At 48.1% G+C, this 16,554-nt stretch overlaps 1 protein-coding gene across 8 annotated transcripts in view; it reads right to left on the bottom strand.

Moving 5' to 3' along the window:
- Positions 1 to 943: 943 nt before the first annotated feature.
- DLG2 (discs large MAGUK scaffold protein 2) overlaps positions 944 to 16,554 on the bottom strand; it is a 793,095-nt gene continuing 777,484 nt past the window's right edge. For 6 of the 8 annotated variants that reach the window (XM_038761626.1, XM_038761629.1, XM_038761631.1 and 3 more), the window contains 6 exons: positions 14,270 to 14,320; positions 12,556 to 12,657; positions 11,061 to 11,233; positions 9,446 to 9,555; positions 3,779 to 3,870; positions 1,096 to 1,202 (listed from right to left, as the gene is read on the bottom strand). In XM_038761626.1, the coding sequence (XP_038617554.1) occupies positions 1,096 to 1,202; positions 3,779 to 3,870; positions 9,446 to 9,555; positions 11,061 to 11,233; positions 12,556 to 12,657; positions 14,270 to 14,320 (635 nt within the window). Of the gene's footprint in view, positions 1,203 to 3,778; positions 3,871 to 9,445; positions 9,556 to 11,060; positions 11,234 to 12,555; positions 12,658 to 14,269; positions 14,321 to 16,554 lie in introns of all 8 variants that reach the window. The other 2 variants (XM_038761625.1, XM_038761632.1) reach the window with 1 other exon arrangement.

The raw sequence follows: 16,554 nt of genomic DNA, 5'->3' as shown, positions 1-16,554 counted from the left end.
GGCCCTGGGGGTCGTTGGCACGGTCTCCCTCCGCCAGATAGGGCAGCAGGCCTTCCAGAGAGGATGTCTGTAGAAACTTATCACGGGCAGGGACGAGAGAGAGAGGGAGAGACGGGGAGGCGGGGAGAAAGATCACGAGCAAAAGCACAGGCACTCGGGAAGAAGAGTCGGTGTGGCTTTCCAGGAAGGGTAAGGTGTGCCAAAGTTGGCACAGAATGGATGGCGAGAAACGGGTTAGTGCAACGCTGATTAACCGGATTGTACGGCTTACTGAGCTCACTCGGTCGCTCCATTCATCCGTCTTTACAAAAGAGCGCCTAAATCATTTTTTCACCTGTAGAAATCAGTTTCTATACATTAGCATATTTATTTTATAAATTATTCCCTCTCTCCCCCTAGTCACGGCAGGGCGGGCGATCGGGGTTCTTCGAGCTCTTTCCAGGTGCCACCCCCCCGTGCCAGTTCACGGAAACCCCCCCGCCCTCGGGGACGCCGGGAGAGGTTCGCCCGTTCCTCATGCCAATTACAGCAACCCTCCGGGCACGGTTTCCTGCAGGAGCGGCCTCTCTGGGAGGGGGAATCTTGATTTTTATTTTCCCTCCTTCCCTCCTCCTCCTCTCTTCTCCCGTAAGAAATCAAAGGATGTGTGCATAGTTACGGAATTCGAAGGGTGCCAATTACACACGTGTCGTGAGAAGCTTGGTGAGGTTCAAGAGCTGAGAACTTTTCTGAAAAGCAATCAACACGCAGAGCTCAGCCGGGAACACGGAGGGTGGCGGGTGGGAGGAGGAGGAAGGAGGTGGGGGGGGGGGAAGGAGTGAGGGGAGGGGGCACCTTGGAGGGCAGAGATCGCAGCTGGGGCCTCTGGTCCGTACCCAAGAGCCCGCCGGAGAGCGGCGGGACCTCGTCTCCACCCCCCGACCCCCCCCCAGCGCCCCTCTTGGCTTCCCCCCCCTTTTGTGTCATACATTCATAAAAATTCACATTGACCGCAAGAACGTAAATGCAACAGAAACAGAAAAGCCTCCGAGGAGTAGAGTATGATATATTCTTCTAGTTATGCTCCTGCGGGAAGTCGGAGGCACGGGACCTACTTTATAACTTCTCCTTGGAGGGGATCCAGATGAAGGGCCCTGATTGTTCTTCGATGACGAGTTTGCATTGGTTATATATGTCTTCTAAAGTTTCCCCTTGAACGATAGCTGCAACGGAAACGTGCGCGGGTCACGGCCTGTTTCTCAGCGGTCAGGGGCCCTAATGCTAAACCTTGGAATCCGGAATCTCTCACTTTTACTTTATCCTCACGACGTCCCCGGAGGGTACGTCGTCATTCTCCTATTTTACAGGGACAGCACTGACCTAGTGGAAAGAGCACGGGCTTGGGAATCGGAGGACCTGAGTCCTAATCCCATCTCTCCCACTTTTCTGCTGCTTGGGCAAAGTCACTTAACTTCCCTCTGCCTCTGCTCCCTCATCTGTAAAATTGTTTTCCTTCTACCTAGTCTGTGAGTTCCATGTGGGGCAAGACCTGCATCCAACCTGATTGGCTTGTATATATGTATATATGTTTGTACATATTTATTACTCTATTTTATTTGTACATATCTATTCTATTTATTTTATTTTGTTAGTATGTTTGGTTTTGTTCTCTGTCTCCCCCTTTTAGACTGTGAGCCCACTGTTGGGTAGGGACTGTCTCTATATGTTGCCAATTTGTGCTTCCCAAGCGCTTAGTACAGTGCTCTGCACATAGTAAGCGCTCAATAAATACGATTGATTGATTGATTGTATCTATCCCGGCTTGGCACATGGAAAGTACTTAAAAAAATGCCATGGTCATTATTATTTTTTAATGGAATTGGTTAAGCGCGTACTAAGGGCCAGGCACTCTTCTAAGTGTTGGGTAGATAAAAGCTAATCAGGGTGGACACAGTTCGTGTCCCTCCTGGAGCTCACGGTCTTGAATCCCCATTTTACAGATGGGGTAACTGAGGCTCAGGGAAGTGAAGTGGCTTGCCCAAGGTCACGCAGCAAACGGCGGAACCGGGATTAGAAGCCAGGTCCTTCTGTCTCCCATGCCCACGCTCTATCCACTAGGCTACGTTGCTGCTGCTTATGTATTTATGTAACTATTTATTTATTTATTTATTTATTTATTTATTCATTCATTTATTTATTTATTTATTTATTTATGTATTTATGTAACTCTAATTTGTACATATTTATTCTATTTATTTTGTTTTGTTAATATGTTTGGTTTTGTTCTCTGTCTCCCCCTTCTAGACTGTGAGCCCGCTGCAGGGTAGGGACCGTCTCTATATGTTGCCAACTTGTACCTCCCAAGCGCTTAGTCCGGTGCTCTGCACACAGTAAGCGCTCAATAAATACGACCGAATGAATGAATGAATGCTGCTTCTTATTAGATCCTAAATTAGACACCTTCTGCCTTCTGACTCCACCATGCTTAACCGAATTCTCCCCATCATCATTAGTGTTTTCGCCTCAAACCCTCAACCCTTCCCATCTTCAAGCCCTCCTAAAATCCCACCTTCTCCAGCCAGGCTTCTCCGACCCAAGTGAAAGTAGGTCCCAACTGCTTAGCACAGTGCCCTGCTTTCAGCAGGCGCTCAGAACTGTTATCACTCCCTTTATTTAATGTTTTATCTGATGCAAAAATTGTATCTGGAGCCAAGCCTCCCCCCTACGCCCACTACTCCTATGTACCCTCATTCTAACAGGGAAATTGGATTTGCCATCGCCGTAGTCTACAAGTTTAACTACAGCATAAGTGTGAGGGCTAGTCATTCATTCATTCACTCGTATTTATTGAGCGCTTATTCATTCATTCAATCGTATTTATTGAGTGCTTAGTGTGTGCACAGCACTGTTGTGAGCCCGAGGCATAGAGCAGCAGAGGTTGTCACAGGGAATAGCTCAAGCCCCCTTTTTCCTCTCCTCCTTCCCATCCCTCCCGCTCTCCCCTCCCCACAGCACCTGTATATATATTTGTACAGATTTATTACTCTATTACTTGTACATATTTACTATTTATTTTGTTAATGATGTGCATATAGCTTTAATTCCGTTTGTTGTGACGATTTTGACACCTGTCTACATGTTTTGTTGTCCGCCTCCCCCTTCTAGACCGTGAGCCCGCTGTTGGGTAGGGACCAACCTGTACTTCCCAAGTGCTTAGTACAGTGCCCTGCACACAGTAAGCGCTCAATAAATACGATTGAATAAATGCGACTGAATATATTTGTACAGATTTATTACTCTATTACTTGTACATATTTACTATTTATTTTGTTAATGATGTGCATCTAGCTGTAATTCCATTTGTTCTGACGATTTTGACACCTGTCTACATGTCTTGTTGTCCGCCTCCCCCTTCTAGACTGTGAGCCCGCTGTTGGGTAGGGACCAACCTGTATTTCCCAAGTGCTTAGTACAGTGCTCTGCAATCAATTGTATTTATTGAGCGCTTACTGTGTGCAGAGCACTGTACTAAGCGCTTGGGAAGTACAGGTTGGCAACATATAGAGACGGTCCCTACCCAACAGTGGGCTCACAGTCTAAAAGGGGGAGACAGAGAACAAAACCAAACATACTAACAAAATAAAATAAATAGAATAGATAGGTACAAGCACACTGTAAGCGCTCAGTAAATATGATTGAATGAATGTTTCACGGCCACACCACCTGCCAGGTCAAAGGGCAAGCCCCTGGAGGGCCTCCCCCAGACCCGACAGCCACCCTGATATGCCCCCCGCCATACCTGTAAAATATTCTCCGAATTCCTGCTCTAACTTGATGGCTCGATCGTACGTCTTCTTGGCTTGTTCCTCTGTAAGTCGTTTATTCATTTCCCTGGAGAAAGAATGGTTCAAGGGTCAGTTAAAATCCCCCCTGGACCCATCCACGGTCCACTTTTAGACTGTGAGCCCACTGTTGGGTAGGGACTGCCTCTATATGTTGCCAACTTGGACTTCCCAAGCGCTTAGTACAGTGCTCTGCACACAGTAAGCGCTCAATAAATACGATTGATGATTGATGATCCACCCCTCAGGGGCCCAGTGGGGGAAGGGAGACATGAATCTTCCGCAAGAAAATGGCGAGGCCCCGGGAGTTACTTTTTTTTTTTTTTTTGGGATGGTACTTAAGTGTTTAATATGTCCCTGGCACTGTTTATTCGTTCATTGAGTCTTGGGTAGATACAAGATAATCAGGTTGGACACGGTCCCTGCCCCACATGGGGCTCACCGAATAAACCAGAGGGAGGAGGATTTAATCCCCATTTTACAGATGAGGGAACTGAGGCCCAGAGAAGTGAAGTGATTTGCCCGAGGTCACACAGCAGGGGAGTGGCGGAGCCGGGATTAGGAAGCCAGGCCCTCCGACTCCTAGGCCCACTTTCTTTCCACTAGTTCACACTGCTTGTAATTCCTGGCGCTCAGTTCCTCTCCTGGAAAATCCTAGCGGGTATCGAAGCAGCGTGGCTCAGTGGAAAGAGCCCGGGCTTTGGAGTCAGAGGTCATGGGTTCAAATCCCGGCTCTGCCAATTGTCGGCTGTGTGACTTTAGGCAAGTCACTTCACTTCTCTGGGCCTCAGTGACCTCATCTGTAAAATGGGGATTAAGACTGTGAGCCCCCCGTGGGACAACCTGATCATCTTGTAACCTCCCCAGCGCTTAGAACAGTGCTTTGCACGTAGTAAGCATTTAATAAATGCTACCATTATTATTATTATTATTATTATTATTATCGGAATTCCAAGCTCCCAGGACAGTGTACCGCATCTAGCTGGTGCGCGATAAACATCGTCAGTACTACGGAGGGATGGAGTTGGGGGGCTGGGAACTTTGGATAAATGCATGGCTGAGAGATCCTTAGCCAAGAGGCTAAGCCTCTAGAGAAGCAGCGTGGCTCAGTGGAAAGAGCCCGGGCTTTGGAGTCAGAGGTCATGGGTTCGAATCCCGACTCTGCCACATATCTGCTGTGTGATCTTGGGCAAGTCACTTCACTTCTCTGACCCTCAGTGACCTCATCTGTAAAATGGGGATGAAGACTGTGAGCCCCATGGGGGACAACTTGATCACCTTTTATCCCTCCCCCCCAGCGCTTAGAATCAATCAATCATATTTATTGAGCGCTTACTGTGTGCAGAGCACTGTACTAAGCGCTTGGCAAGTACAAGTTGGCAACATATAGAGACGGTCCCTACCCAACAGTGGGCTCCACAGTCTAGAAGGGGGAGACAGAGAACAAAATAAACAAAATTAACAAAATAAAATAAATAGAATAGATATGTACAAGTAAAATAGAGTAATAAATATGTACAAACTTATATACATATATACAGGTGCTGTGGGGAAGGGAAGGCTCTGCACATAGTAAGCGCTTAATAAATGCCATCATTATTATTATTATTATTATCTTGGTGTCACTGGCAGACCTGGGAGACTTGGCTGAGTGGGGTTTGGGGTTTTTTTAGTTACTAGTTACGTGCTTCCCTCTTCCCCCGTCCCCCATCCCCCTGAGGGGCACATCTCCTCCAAGAGGCCTTTCCTGACTGAGTTCTCATTTTCTCTTTCATCATCGTCATCGTCAATCGTATTTATTGAGCGCTTACCGTGTGCAGAGCACTGTACTAAGCCCTTGGGAAGTACAAACTGGCAACATCTAGAGACAGTCCCTACCCAACAGCGGGCTCACAGTCTAAAAGGGGGAGACAGAGAACAAAACCAAACATACTTACAAAAGAAAATAAATAGAATAGCACCCTGTAATCACCCCCTCCCTCAGCCCCACAGCACTTAAGTACACACCTATAATTCATTTATTTCTATTAATGTGTCTCTCCCCCTCTAGACCGTAAGCTTGTTGCGGGCAGGGAACGTGTCTACCAACCCCGTTCTACTGTCCACACAATAAGCACATAGTAAGCGCTCGGTAAATGTGATTGATTGATTTCTAGTCCCCTAGGGTCCAGTGGGACTAGCTTTCTCCGATGTGGCCATTGATGGCCACGGGAGCCTCCTTCTTGGGTTCCCTGCCAAGGAAAAAGCGTGGGTTTGCGAGGTTGGGAGGTTGGGAGGATGGGGAGGGTGAGCGACACGTCTCCCAGAATCCGGGAAGAATTCCCTGAGGGAATCTCTGCTGAGGGGGATCCCCGGCGAGACCCACGCTCTTCAGACGCCTGTCGGGCGGCGTGGGCTCTCCCCCAAAGCACGAGCCCAACTTTCTCTTTGTTTTGCCATCAAACAGGATGTCAGAAACAAGCTGGAGGAGGATGTTGGGGGAAAAAAGCAGCATAGCCCAAGGTGGAGGCTCTAATTTGTATTGTGTTTTCCCAAGGGCTTAGTAATAACAATAATAATTGTGGTATTTAAGTGCTTACTGTGTGCCAGGCGTGGTATTAAGTGCTGGGGAAGATACAAGCTAATCGGGTTGGACACAGTCTCTATCCTACATGGGGCTCCTTGGGTCCTCTCTCTCATTCAACCCACACATTCAATCTATCACTAAATCTGTCCATTCAATAATAATAATAATGGCATTTATTAAGCGCTTACTATGTGCAATATGCACTGTTCTAAGCGCTGGGGAGGTTACAAGGGGATCAGGTTGTCCCCCGGGTGGGGGCTCACAGTCTTCATCCCCATTTGACAGATGAGGTAACTGAGACCCAGAGAAGTGAAGTGACTTGCCCAAAGTCACACCTTCACAACATCGCTAAATCTGTTCTGTCCTCTCCATGCAAACCGCTGCTATGTTAATCCACGCCCTTGTCCTATTCTATTCTATTCTGTTAATATGTTTTGTTGTCTGTCTCCCCCTTCTAGACCGTGAGCCCGCTGTTGGGTAGGGACCGTCTCTAGATGTTGCCAACTTGGACTTCCCAGGCGCTTAGTACGGTGCTCTGCACACAGTAAGCGCTCAATAAATACGATCGAATGAATCCCGCTTGGTTACCCCATCAGCCTCCTTGCTGACCTCCCAGCCTTCTGTCTCTCCCCACTCTGGATCACACTTCACTCCGCTGCCCGGGGTCATTTTTCTGCACAAATGTTTGGTCCACGTTTCCCCGCTCCTCAGGAGCCTCCAAAGGTTGCCCACCATCTGTCCACCGCCTCTTCAAACAGAAACTCTTCACCGTTGGTTTTAAAGCACTCAATCACCTTGTCTCCTCGTACCTCACCTCACTACTCTCTTATTATCACCCAGCCCGCATACTTTGCTCCTCTAACGACAGCCTTCTCACTGTACCTCACTCTCGTCCATCTCCCTGCCAACTTCTTGCCCACATCCTGCGTCTGGTCTGGAACACCCTCCCTTTCCATCACTCTCCCCTCCTTCAGAGCCTTATTGAAGGCACACCTCCTCCAAGAGGCCTTCCTCGACTAAGCCCTCACTTCCTCTTTTCCCACTCCCTTCTGCATCATCCTGACTTGTTCCCTTTATTAACTCTCCTCTCTCCCAAGCCCCACAGCACTTATGTCCATGTCTGTACTTTATGTGAACGGCTGTCTCCCCTTCTATAAGCCTGTTGTGTGCAGGGAATGTCTGCTGTACTCTCTCAAACGTTTAGTGCACACAGTAATAGTAATGATGATAATGATGGCATTTATTACTGTGCTGCCTGTTTGTTTTGATGTGTATATATCTATAATTTTTTTTTTTCTCTGTCTCCCCCTTTTAGACTGTGAACCCAATGTTGGGTAGGGACTGTCTCTATATGTTGCCAATTTGTACTTCCCAAGCACTTAGTACAGTGCTCTGCACATAGTAAGCGCTCAATAAATATGATTGCTTGATTGATTTTATTTATATTGATGCCTGTTTACTTGTTTTGATGCGTATCTATCTATAATTCTATTTATTTATATTGATGCCTGTTTACTTGTTTTGATGCCTGTCTCCCCCCTTCTAGACTGTAAACCCGGTGTGGGCAGGGATTGTCTCTCCTTATTGCCGAATTGTACTTTCCAAGCACTTGCGCGGAGCCCTTTACTAAGTACTTGGGAGAGTAATAATAGTAATAATGATGGCATTTCTTAAGCGTTACTATGTGCAAAGCACTGTTCTAAGTGCTGGGGAGGTTACAAAGTGATCTGGTCGTTCATTCATTCAGTCGTATTTATTGAGCGCTTACTGTGTGCAGAGCGCTGGACTAAGCGCTTGGGAAGTACAGGTTGGCAACATATAGAGACGGTCCCTACCCAACAGTGGGCTCACAGTCTAGAAGGGGGAGACAGAGAACAAAACAAAACATATTAACAAAATAAAATAAATAGAATAAATATGTACAAATAAAATAAATGAATAAATAGAGTAATAAATACATACAAAAATATATACATATATACAGGTGGTCGTCCCATGGGGGGCTTAATCCCCATTTTATAGAGAAGCAGCGTGGCTCAGTGGAAAGAGCCCGGGCTTTGGAGTCAGAGGTCATGGGTTCAAATCCTGGCTCCGCCAATTGTCAGCTGTGTGACTTTGGGCAAGTCACTGCACTTCTCTGGGCCTCAGTTACCTCATCTGTAAAATGGGGATTAAGACTGTGAGCCCCCAGTGGGACAACCTGATCACCTTGTAACCTCCCCAGCGCTTAGAACAGTGCTTTGCACATAGTAAGCGCTTCATAAATGCCATCATTATTATTATTATAGATGAGGGAACTGAGACCCAGAGAAGTGAAATGACTTGCCCCAAATCACACAGCTGACAATTGGCAGTTCCAGGATTTGAACCCATGACCTCTGACTCCAAAGCCCGGGCTCTTTCCACTGAGCCATGCTGCTTCTCATAAGTAAGCATTCAGTAAATACTATTGGTTGATTAATTTTGCGGGGAGTGTATGCTCGCACTGGGGGCTGCTATGAAGCTGTCCTTTGAGGGGTCAAGTGAACCGCTATTAACGAGGAGGTTTTATTCCCATGGAAGAGTGACATCATCATCATCAATCGTATTTATTGAGCGCTTACCGTGTGCAGAGCACTGTACTAAGCGCTTGGGAAGTACAAATTGGCAACATATAGAGACAGTCCCTACCCAACAGTGGGCTCACAGTCTAAAAGACTGTGACAGGTGACGTAAAAGAAAGTGACATGTAACGTACAATTCCTTCTGGCTCACGAGTGCCAAGAGCTTGTCCCTTGCCTCGTTGCATAGGTTCCTCACGGCGCTCGGAATCAAAATTGGCCACGTGTGCCCGCGGCCATGAAACCAAAGCTTCTGACTCTAAGTTTTGAGGGTTTGGGAAATAAATGGTCGGAGTCCAGGCTTGCTCTCTGTCTTTCCTTTGTATTTGATAAGTGCTTATTTCACGCCAGGCACTGCACTAAGCGCTGGGTACATACAGGCTAATTAGGTTGGACACAGCCCGACGAAAATTCCGGTTTAGCGTAGGAGACCGTGGCCCGAAACGGGGCTTACTTACATCAGTGGCTCCAGTGACCTCGGCTTTATAAAGATAGCGATGGGGTAGAGTTGTGCGACTTGTAACCGTTTAATAGCGTTTCCTGAAACGTCGAGTATACAGTGCTTGCCCTGGTGGAAAGAGAGAGGGTGCGTTTATTCCAGGACCAGCCGCGAGAACACAACCCGAAAAGGGGCCAAGTTTAAGGGTCAGCGGGGGCGAGGCAAGGGGGAGGCCCTAGAATCCGTCAAACAGTGGTATTTATTGAGCACCTACTATGTACGGACACTGCACTGAGCAGTTGGAGGGTCCAGCGGTCATTATTCTGGAATCTGTCAAGCGCTTACTATGTGCCAAGCTCTATACTGAGTGCCGGGCTAGATGCCAACTTGTCCTTCCCAAGCGCTTAGTACGGTGCTCTGCACACAGTAAGCGCTCAATAAATACGATTGATGATGATATTTTGTTAGTATGTTTGGTCTTGTTCTCTGTCTCCCCTTTTTAGACTGTGAGCCCACTGTTGGGTAGGGACCGTCTCTATATGTTGCCAATTTGTACTTCCCAAGCGCTTAGTACGGTGCTCTGCACATAGTAAGCGCTCAATAAATACGATTGATGATGATGATGATACAAGGTAATCGGTCAAAACTTACTGCAAAGCAGTAACTGTGGTATTTGCTAATGGTATGGTTACTATATCAATCAATCAATCAATCAATCATATTTATTGAGCGCTTACTATGTGCAGAGCACTGTACTAAGCGCTTGGGAAGTACAAATTGGCAACACATAGAGACAGTCCCTACCCAACAGTGGGCTCACAGTCTAAAAGGGGGAGACAGAGAACAGAACCAAACATACCAACAAAATAAAATAAATAGGATAGAAATGTACAAGTGAAATAAATAAATAAATAAATAGAGTAATAAATATGTACAACCATATATACATATATACAGGTGCTGTGGGGAAGGGAAGGAGGCAAGATGGGGGGATGGAGAGGGGGACGAGGGGGAGAGGAAGGAAGGGGCTCAGTCTGGGAAGGCCTCCTGGAGGAGGTGAGCTCTCAGCAGGGCCTTGAAGGGAGGAAGAGAGCTAGCTTGGCGGAGGGGCAGTTCCAAGTTACAAGATAAACTATATGCCAAGTTACAAGATAATCAGGTCCCAAATGGGGCTCTCAGCTTAAGTAGGAGGGAGAACAGGTATTAAATCCCCATTCTGCCGATGAGGGAACTGAGGCACAGAGAAGTGAAGCGACTTGCCCAAGGTCACACAGCGGACAAGGGGTGAAACCGGCACGAAGGCTCACAGGCCGACGTTCTTTCCACTAGGCCGGGCTGCTGGAAGGTTTAGAAAGCGTGACGGGTGGACGGTTGGCTTTTTCTCCAGGTGCCCCCCCCGCCTCTCCCCACCGCTCCCTTTTGTCCTCCAAGAATTTGGGGCCTCCTCCTTTCCACTTCATCGGCCAAAGGGATCCTTGTGAACTCCTTCTGCACCCCAGAAGTCCGATGACTTGATGTCAAAGGGGTTCGCTGCCCGTGCCCTAGGCTGGACCCAAGACCGGCCCGCAGGTTGGGGTCTGGGCAACTCGCCGGAGATTTAGCAGGCCGCTTCGCGCGCCGCTTGGGGAACTTACCCTTTCCGCTACGAATCTCACGGATTGCACGCTGGTCCCATATAGGTTATCGTTGTACTGCCCGGCTTCGATGAATTTGTGCTCTTGGATGTCCTTTTCCATCTGTTCTCTCGAAATGACGAAGTGGTAGTCCCTGCCATCCACCTCGTAGTCCCGCTTCGGCCTCGTGGTGTCTTCAGAAAACAAGGCGGGGCGGTTAGAGGGTGCTCGGCTTTACGGCTTCCCTCCGCGCAAAACCTGGGGTGCACCCGGGGTCCTGAATTGGGGAGCCCTCGGCCTGAACCACGCCTGAGCCAGGGACGGGCTTTTTGAGCCGGGCAGCGGGAGATGCGGAGGTTTGACGTCGGTGGCGAGGCCAGGATTAGACTGGAGATTTCAGGCCCTCTCCCCCACTTCCTTCTGCCAACTTGTACTTCCCAAGCGCTTAGTACAGTGCTCTGCACACAGTAAGCGCTCAATAAATACGATTGATTGATTCTGAACACTGGGGTGTGTGCTACTTGTCCCCATTGGGCCTCGGAGGCGTGGCGGGACCGGCCCAGATCGGCCGTGGAAGACACGGTTTGGGGCCGGGGGGCTCATTAAAGACGGGCCGTCAGGGAGTCCTTGCAAAAGACCCCTTTCAGTGTGCTCAAAAAAATAAATATTTGCTGGTGGATGTGAAATTTTAGAGAGGACTCTTGTCTCCCCGCTTCCTAGAGGAATAATAACAACTTTCTTGAGGCATAATGATGATAAAACTATTATTATTATTGGGGCACCTGTTAAGCATTCGCTGTGTGCCAAGCACCATTCTAAGCACTAGGAGCAGATACAAGGTAATCAGGTTGGACACAGTCCGTGTCTCCTGATGGGGCTTATGGTCAAAGGGGGAGGGAGGATAAGAGTTAAATCCCCATTTTACAGATGAGGAAACAGAGGCCTAAAGAAGCGAAGGCCAAGGTCACACAGCAGGGAAGCGGCAGAGCTGGGGGCAGAGCTCAGGTCTGGGCTCTTTCCACCAGGCCACACTGAAAACAAGCACCAAGATTAGTGGGGAGGATGAGCATCAGTCATCATCAATCGTATTTATTGAGCGCTTACTATGTGCAGAGCACTGTACTAAGCGCTTGGGAAGTACAAATTGGCAACATATAGAGACAGTCCTGAATCCAGTTCTATCAGAGCCCAAGTTTACCTCTCCCCTAGGCCATGTGGGGTCACCTGGGGTGGATGTGTAATGCCCTATTTCAATTCTGTTTGGTTATGAAAGGCTGAAGGGAAAAGGAATGAACACCTCACAATTTCCACCCTCTGGAGGGAGCTTCTTAAGGGACAGGGGAAATAAATCGTATTTATTGAGTGCTTACTGTGTGCAGAGCACTCTACGAAGCGCTTGGAAACAGACACAACTTGGAAGAAATACAGACTGATGCTGCTTCTCCGCGGGGGAGCGGAGTGGCATTTTAAAATCCAGACGGGGCCCTTCCCAGATGAAGCGAGGAATAGTACTTACGTGGGACGCAGGAGCCGAACTTATCGGGGAACTCGGATATCAAGTCGTCATTGATCCGGTCCTTCATGGGGCCCAGGATGATAACCGGCCTCGTGTAATTAACTGGACGGGAGGGAAAGAAGCACTTGGTGAGAGTGGGGTTTTTTCCCCCTCGAGCTTTAGGAGGGCCGAGGTGGATTTCTCCCGTTCGACAGGCGTTTATTCACAGCTCCTGTTACGGGGCTCAGTGAAACAAGTAGGTTCAAACAATAATCAGCCAACCAGTGGTATTTATTGAGCGCTCACTGGGTGCAGCGTTTGGGAGGGCACAACAGAACAGAATTGGTAGACATTCTCCTTGTCTACAAGGGGCTTATGGTCTAGAGGGGGAGGCAGACATTAAAATATATTACGGATGTATACATAAGTGTGGTGGGGCTGAGGGTGGGTGAATAAAGGATACAAAGGGTTCAAATTCAAGTGCAAATCAGTCAACCGATGGTATTTATTGAGCACTTTTTGGATGCATAAGACTGCATATCGCCTTGAGATTTTAGACCACAGTGCCACATGAGAGGGGAGATCCCCCATTGTTTTGGGGATTGGAGAGGCTGTGCCATATTGGGTCATGTGATGGAGTGAGGTGATATGTGATAATAATAATAATAATAATAATAGTAATAATAATAGCTGTGGCATTTAAGCGCTTACTGTGAGCCAGACACTGTACTACGCACTGGGGTGGATACAAGCAAATCGGGTTGGACACAGTCTCTGTTCCACATGCGGTTCAGAGCCTCAATCCCCATTTTACAGAGGAGGTAACTGAGGCTCAGATAATAATAATAATAATGGCATTAAGCGCTTACTATGTGCAAAGCACTGTACTAAGTTGTGCGACTTGCCCAAGGTCACCAAGAAGACAAATGGTGGAACCTGCATTAGAATCAATCAATCCATCAATCGTATTTATTGAGCACTTACTGTGTGCAGAACACTGTACTAAGCGCTTGGGAAGTACAAGTTGTCAACATATAGAGACAGTCCCTACCCAGCAGCGGGCTCACAGTCTAAAAGGGGGGAGACAGAGAACAAAACCAAACATACTAACAAAATAAAATAAATAGAATAGATACGTACAAGTAAAATAAATAGAGTAATAAATATGTACAAACATATATACATATATTAGAACCCAGATCTTGGGAGCCAGAGGTCGTGGGTCCCAGCTCCGCCACCTGTCAGCTGTGTGACTTTGTGGGCAAGTCACTTAACTTCCCTGTGCCTCAGTTACCTCATCTGTAAAACGGGGATTACGACAGCGCGGCCCACGTGGGACAACTTGCTCACCTTGTATCTCCCCCAGTGCTCAGAACAGTGCTTGGCACGTAGTAAGCGCTTAACAAATACGATCATTATTATTGTTATTGTTGTTGTTGTTATCTTTCTGACTCTCAGGCCTGTGTTCTCTCCTCTAGGCCACGCTGCTTTTCTAGAAACCCACTCCAATTCATGCAAAGTCGCTGGCTTTCTTCGGGACCAAGAACGGCAACAATCAATCAGTGGCACCTGTACCAAGTGCTTGGGAGAATACAACAGGGTAAGTAGACAGCAGTGCTTTGCACATAGTAAGCGCTTGATAAATGCCATTATTATTATTATCCCGGTCCTTGGGGTACTTAAAATCTACCACGGGAGACAAACACGTTGTGTTAGAACAGTTCAGGACACTTACTCTCCTGTCTGGTGACAGGCTCATAAGACAGAATGAGATCTTCCTGGCCTCCTGAGGAGAGAAAAAAGAAAAAAAAAAATCACAGTTGACTTGTACCACGTAGCCTGCCCCAGTCTCCATTCTCTTATCCCCAGTTTGTTAATTTCTCTTTAGCTCTTTCCGCGAACCATTCCAAAGTCCCTTCCACCTTCCAGATGTCCTCTCCCGAGATTTCCTGGATAAATTTGGCCTGAATCTAATCGCGGCTGACGGTCCCGGCTGGGGGAACCGAGTTCTTGGGCTAATTAGTTCTGGATTATCTTCCGAGAGTGAGTTTCTTGCCGCCCCAAACAGCGTGCCCGGGTTGGTTGGCTCGTGTAAGTGAGACTGGAGCACAACCAGGTTAGAGCCAAGGGGTACAGCGTGGTGGATAGCGTGTTTGAGGGGTTGTGTGGCGGTAATCATTTGCAGATTAAAATCAACTCCCTCTGCAAATTGAAACAGTGATAGTGGATGGTTAAAATAATTGGATCAATGATAGTGATGGTTTAAAGAGCTGACTCTGATCTGGAAACACCTGATTTAGAGATGGTGTTCAGACAGCTCTGGACGTTTGCGGAATTTGGTTTTCTTTGTAGGTGAGTGGAGGGGGCATAAGAAAAGGATTCCCTTTATTGACTCCATCTAGTAACCCCCACCTATTCCCCCAAATTAAAGGTGAAAATCACCCCACGCTTGGCCCTGGTGAACCGAGATCAGTTTTGACCCTGACCTCCTGCCTCTGGGTGTCTGTGATTGTCATCTGATCCAGGAGCAACCCAGTGGAAAGAGCATGGGCCTGGAGATCATAAGACTTGGGTTCTAATCCTACTCTATTGCTTGCTGTACGGCCTTGGGCAAGGCACTTAACTCCCTGTGCCTCAGTTTTGCGATCTGAAAAATGGGGATTAAAAACCCGTTCTGTGCCCCACTTAGACTGTGAGTTCTGTAAGGGGCAGGGACTGTCTGACCTGATTACCTTGTATCTACCCCACTGCTTAGTACAATGCATGGCATGGAGCGCTTAGCTAACACCACAATTATTATTAATCGGTGCCATTTGAGTGCTTACTGTGTGCACAGCGCTGTACTAAGCGCTTGGGAGAGTAGTGTAACAGAGTTGATAGACACATTCCCTGCCCACCGTGAGCTTTACTGTCTGGAGGTAAGGGAGAATCACACTTTGTTGTTGTTATTGGTAGCTTGTTTGATCCCAAAGAGAAGGGTTTTGCAACAAGTGGCAATTGGTGACAATTCTTTATTAAAACACAGATCACCGTCTGTTTCTTTCCCGGGTTCAGCATCTCCCATTGGCCCCGGGGGGAAACCACGAACCAAGAACCACTTCGGTCTGGTAGTTGAGAAACCCTTGGGGGCCTGGTGCTGGGCCATGAAGATAAGGGGGGAAATCGCCCTTTTTTAAAGGTCAGTACCGGGCGTTTTGGCAGCAGCCTCCCTGACTCCAGGAGCCTAGGAGGCTACAGTGAAGGCGCCATAAAGACCCCCGCGGTCCTTTGAGGACTTTCTTTTCTGATTTCCTTTCTTCTTCCATGGTCTTTTCCCTCTGGGGGGCTTGAGTGCAGGGGAGGGAGAGAGAAGGCGCATGTCCCCGACTCTTCATGCGGTGCAGGGATGTGGCTCAGCAGACGTCGCTTGGAGCGAGGCCGCAGATGGGTCCCCTGGAAACTCCTTCCCCCCGACGACTTTTCTAAGGGTTTGACAGAGATCGGGGGCTGAGTGGGGGAGTAGGGAAGGCCCAAGCGGCTGAGATGCCAATTTATCACTGTGGGGGCTAAAATTGGGGGGGTGATTTAAAAGGGAGGGGTGGGCAGCACCCTCTGGGAATCAATCAATCAATCAATCGTATTTATTGAGCGCTTACTGTGTGCAAGGCACTGTACTAAGCACTTGGGAAGTACAAGTTGGCAACATATAAAGACAGTCCCTACCCAACAGTGGGCTCACAGTCTAAAAGTGGGGGGGAAGCCAAGTGCCCCTGGAGTGTTGGACTCTGTCCTCTCTCTGAGCGCAGGGAAGGACTATTTCTGAGCTATTGAACCCAAATTCCCCACGTGGGACGGGGACCGTGTCCAACTCGACTTGTGTCCACCACAGCGCTGAGTACAGTGCCTAGCACATAGGAAGCGCTTAACAAATACCATAATTACTATTATCACGAATGAACGGGCAGCTCATTTCTGGCAGGAGGTTCCCCAGGTGGCCGAGCCCCGCGCTAGGAGAGAAATTCACTTGGTGGAGCTCACTGG

This window comes from Tachyglossus aculeatus, chromosome 20 (genome assembly GCF_015852505.1).
Source record: "Tachyglossus aculeatus isolate mTacAcu1 chromosome 20, mTacAcu1.pri, whole genome shotgun sequence".
NCBI classification, from domain to species: domain Eukaryota; kingdom Metazoa; phylum Chordata; class Mammalia; order Monotremata; family Tachyglossidae; genus Tachyglossus; species Tachyglossus aculeatus.
The sequence above is the reverse complement of the archived record's forward strand: the minus strand, read 5'-3'. Positions and strand labels throughout refer to the sequence as shown.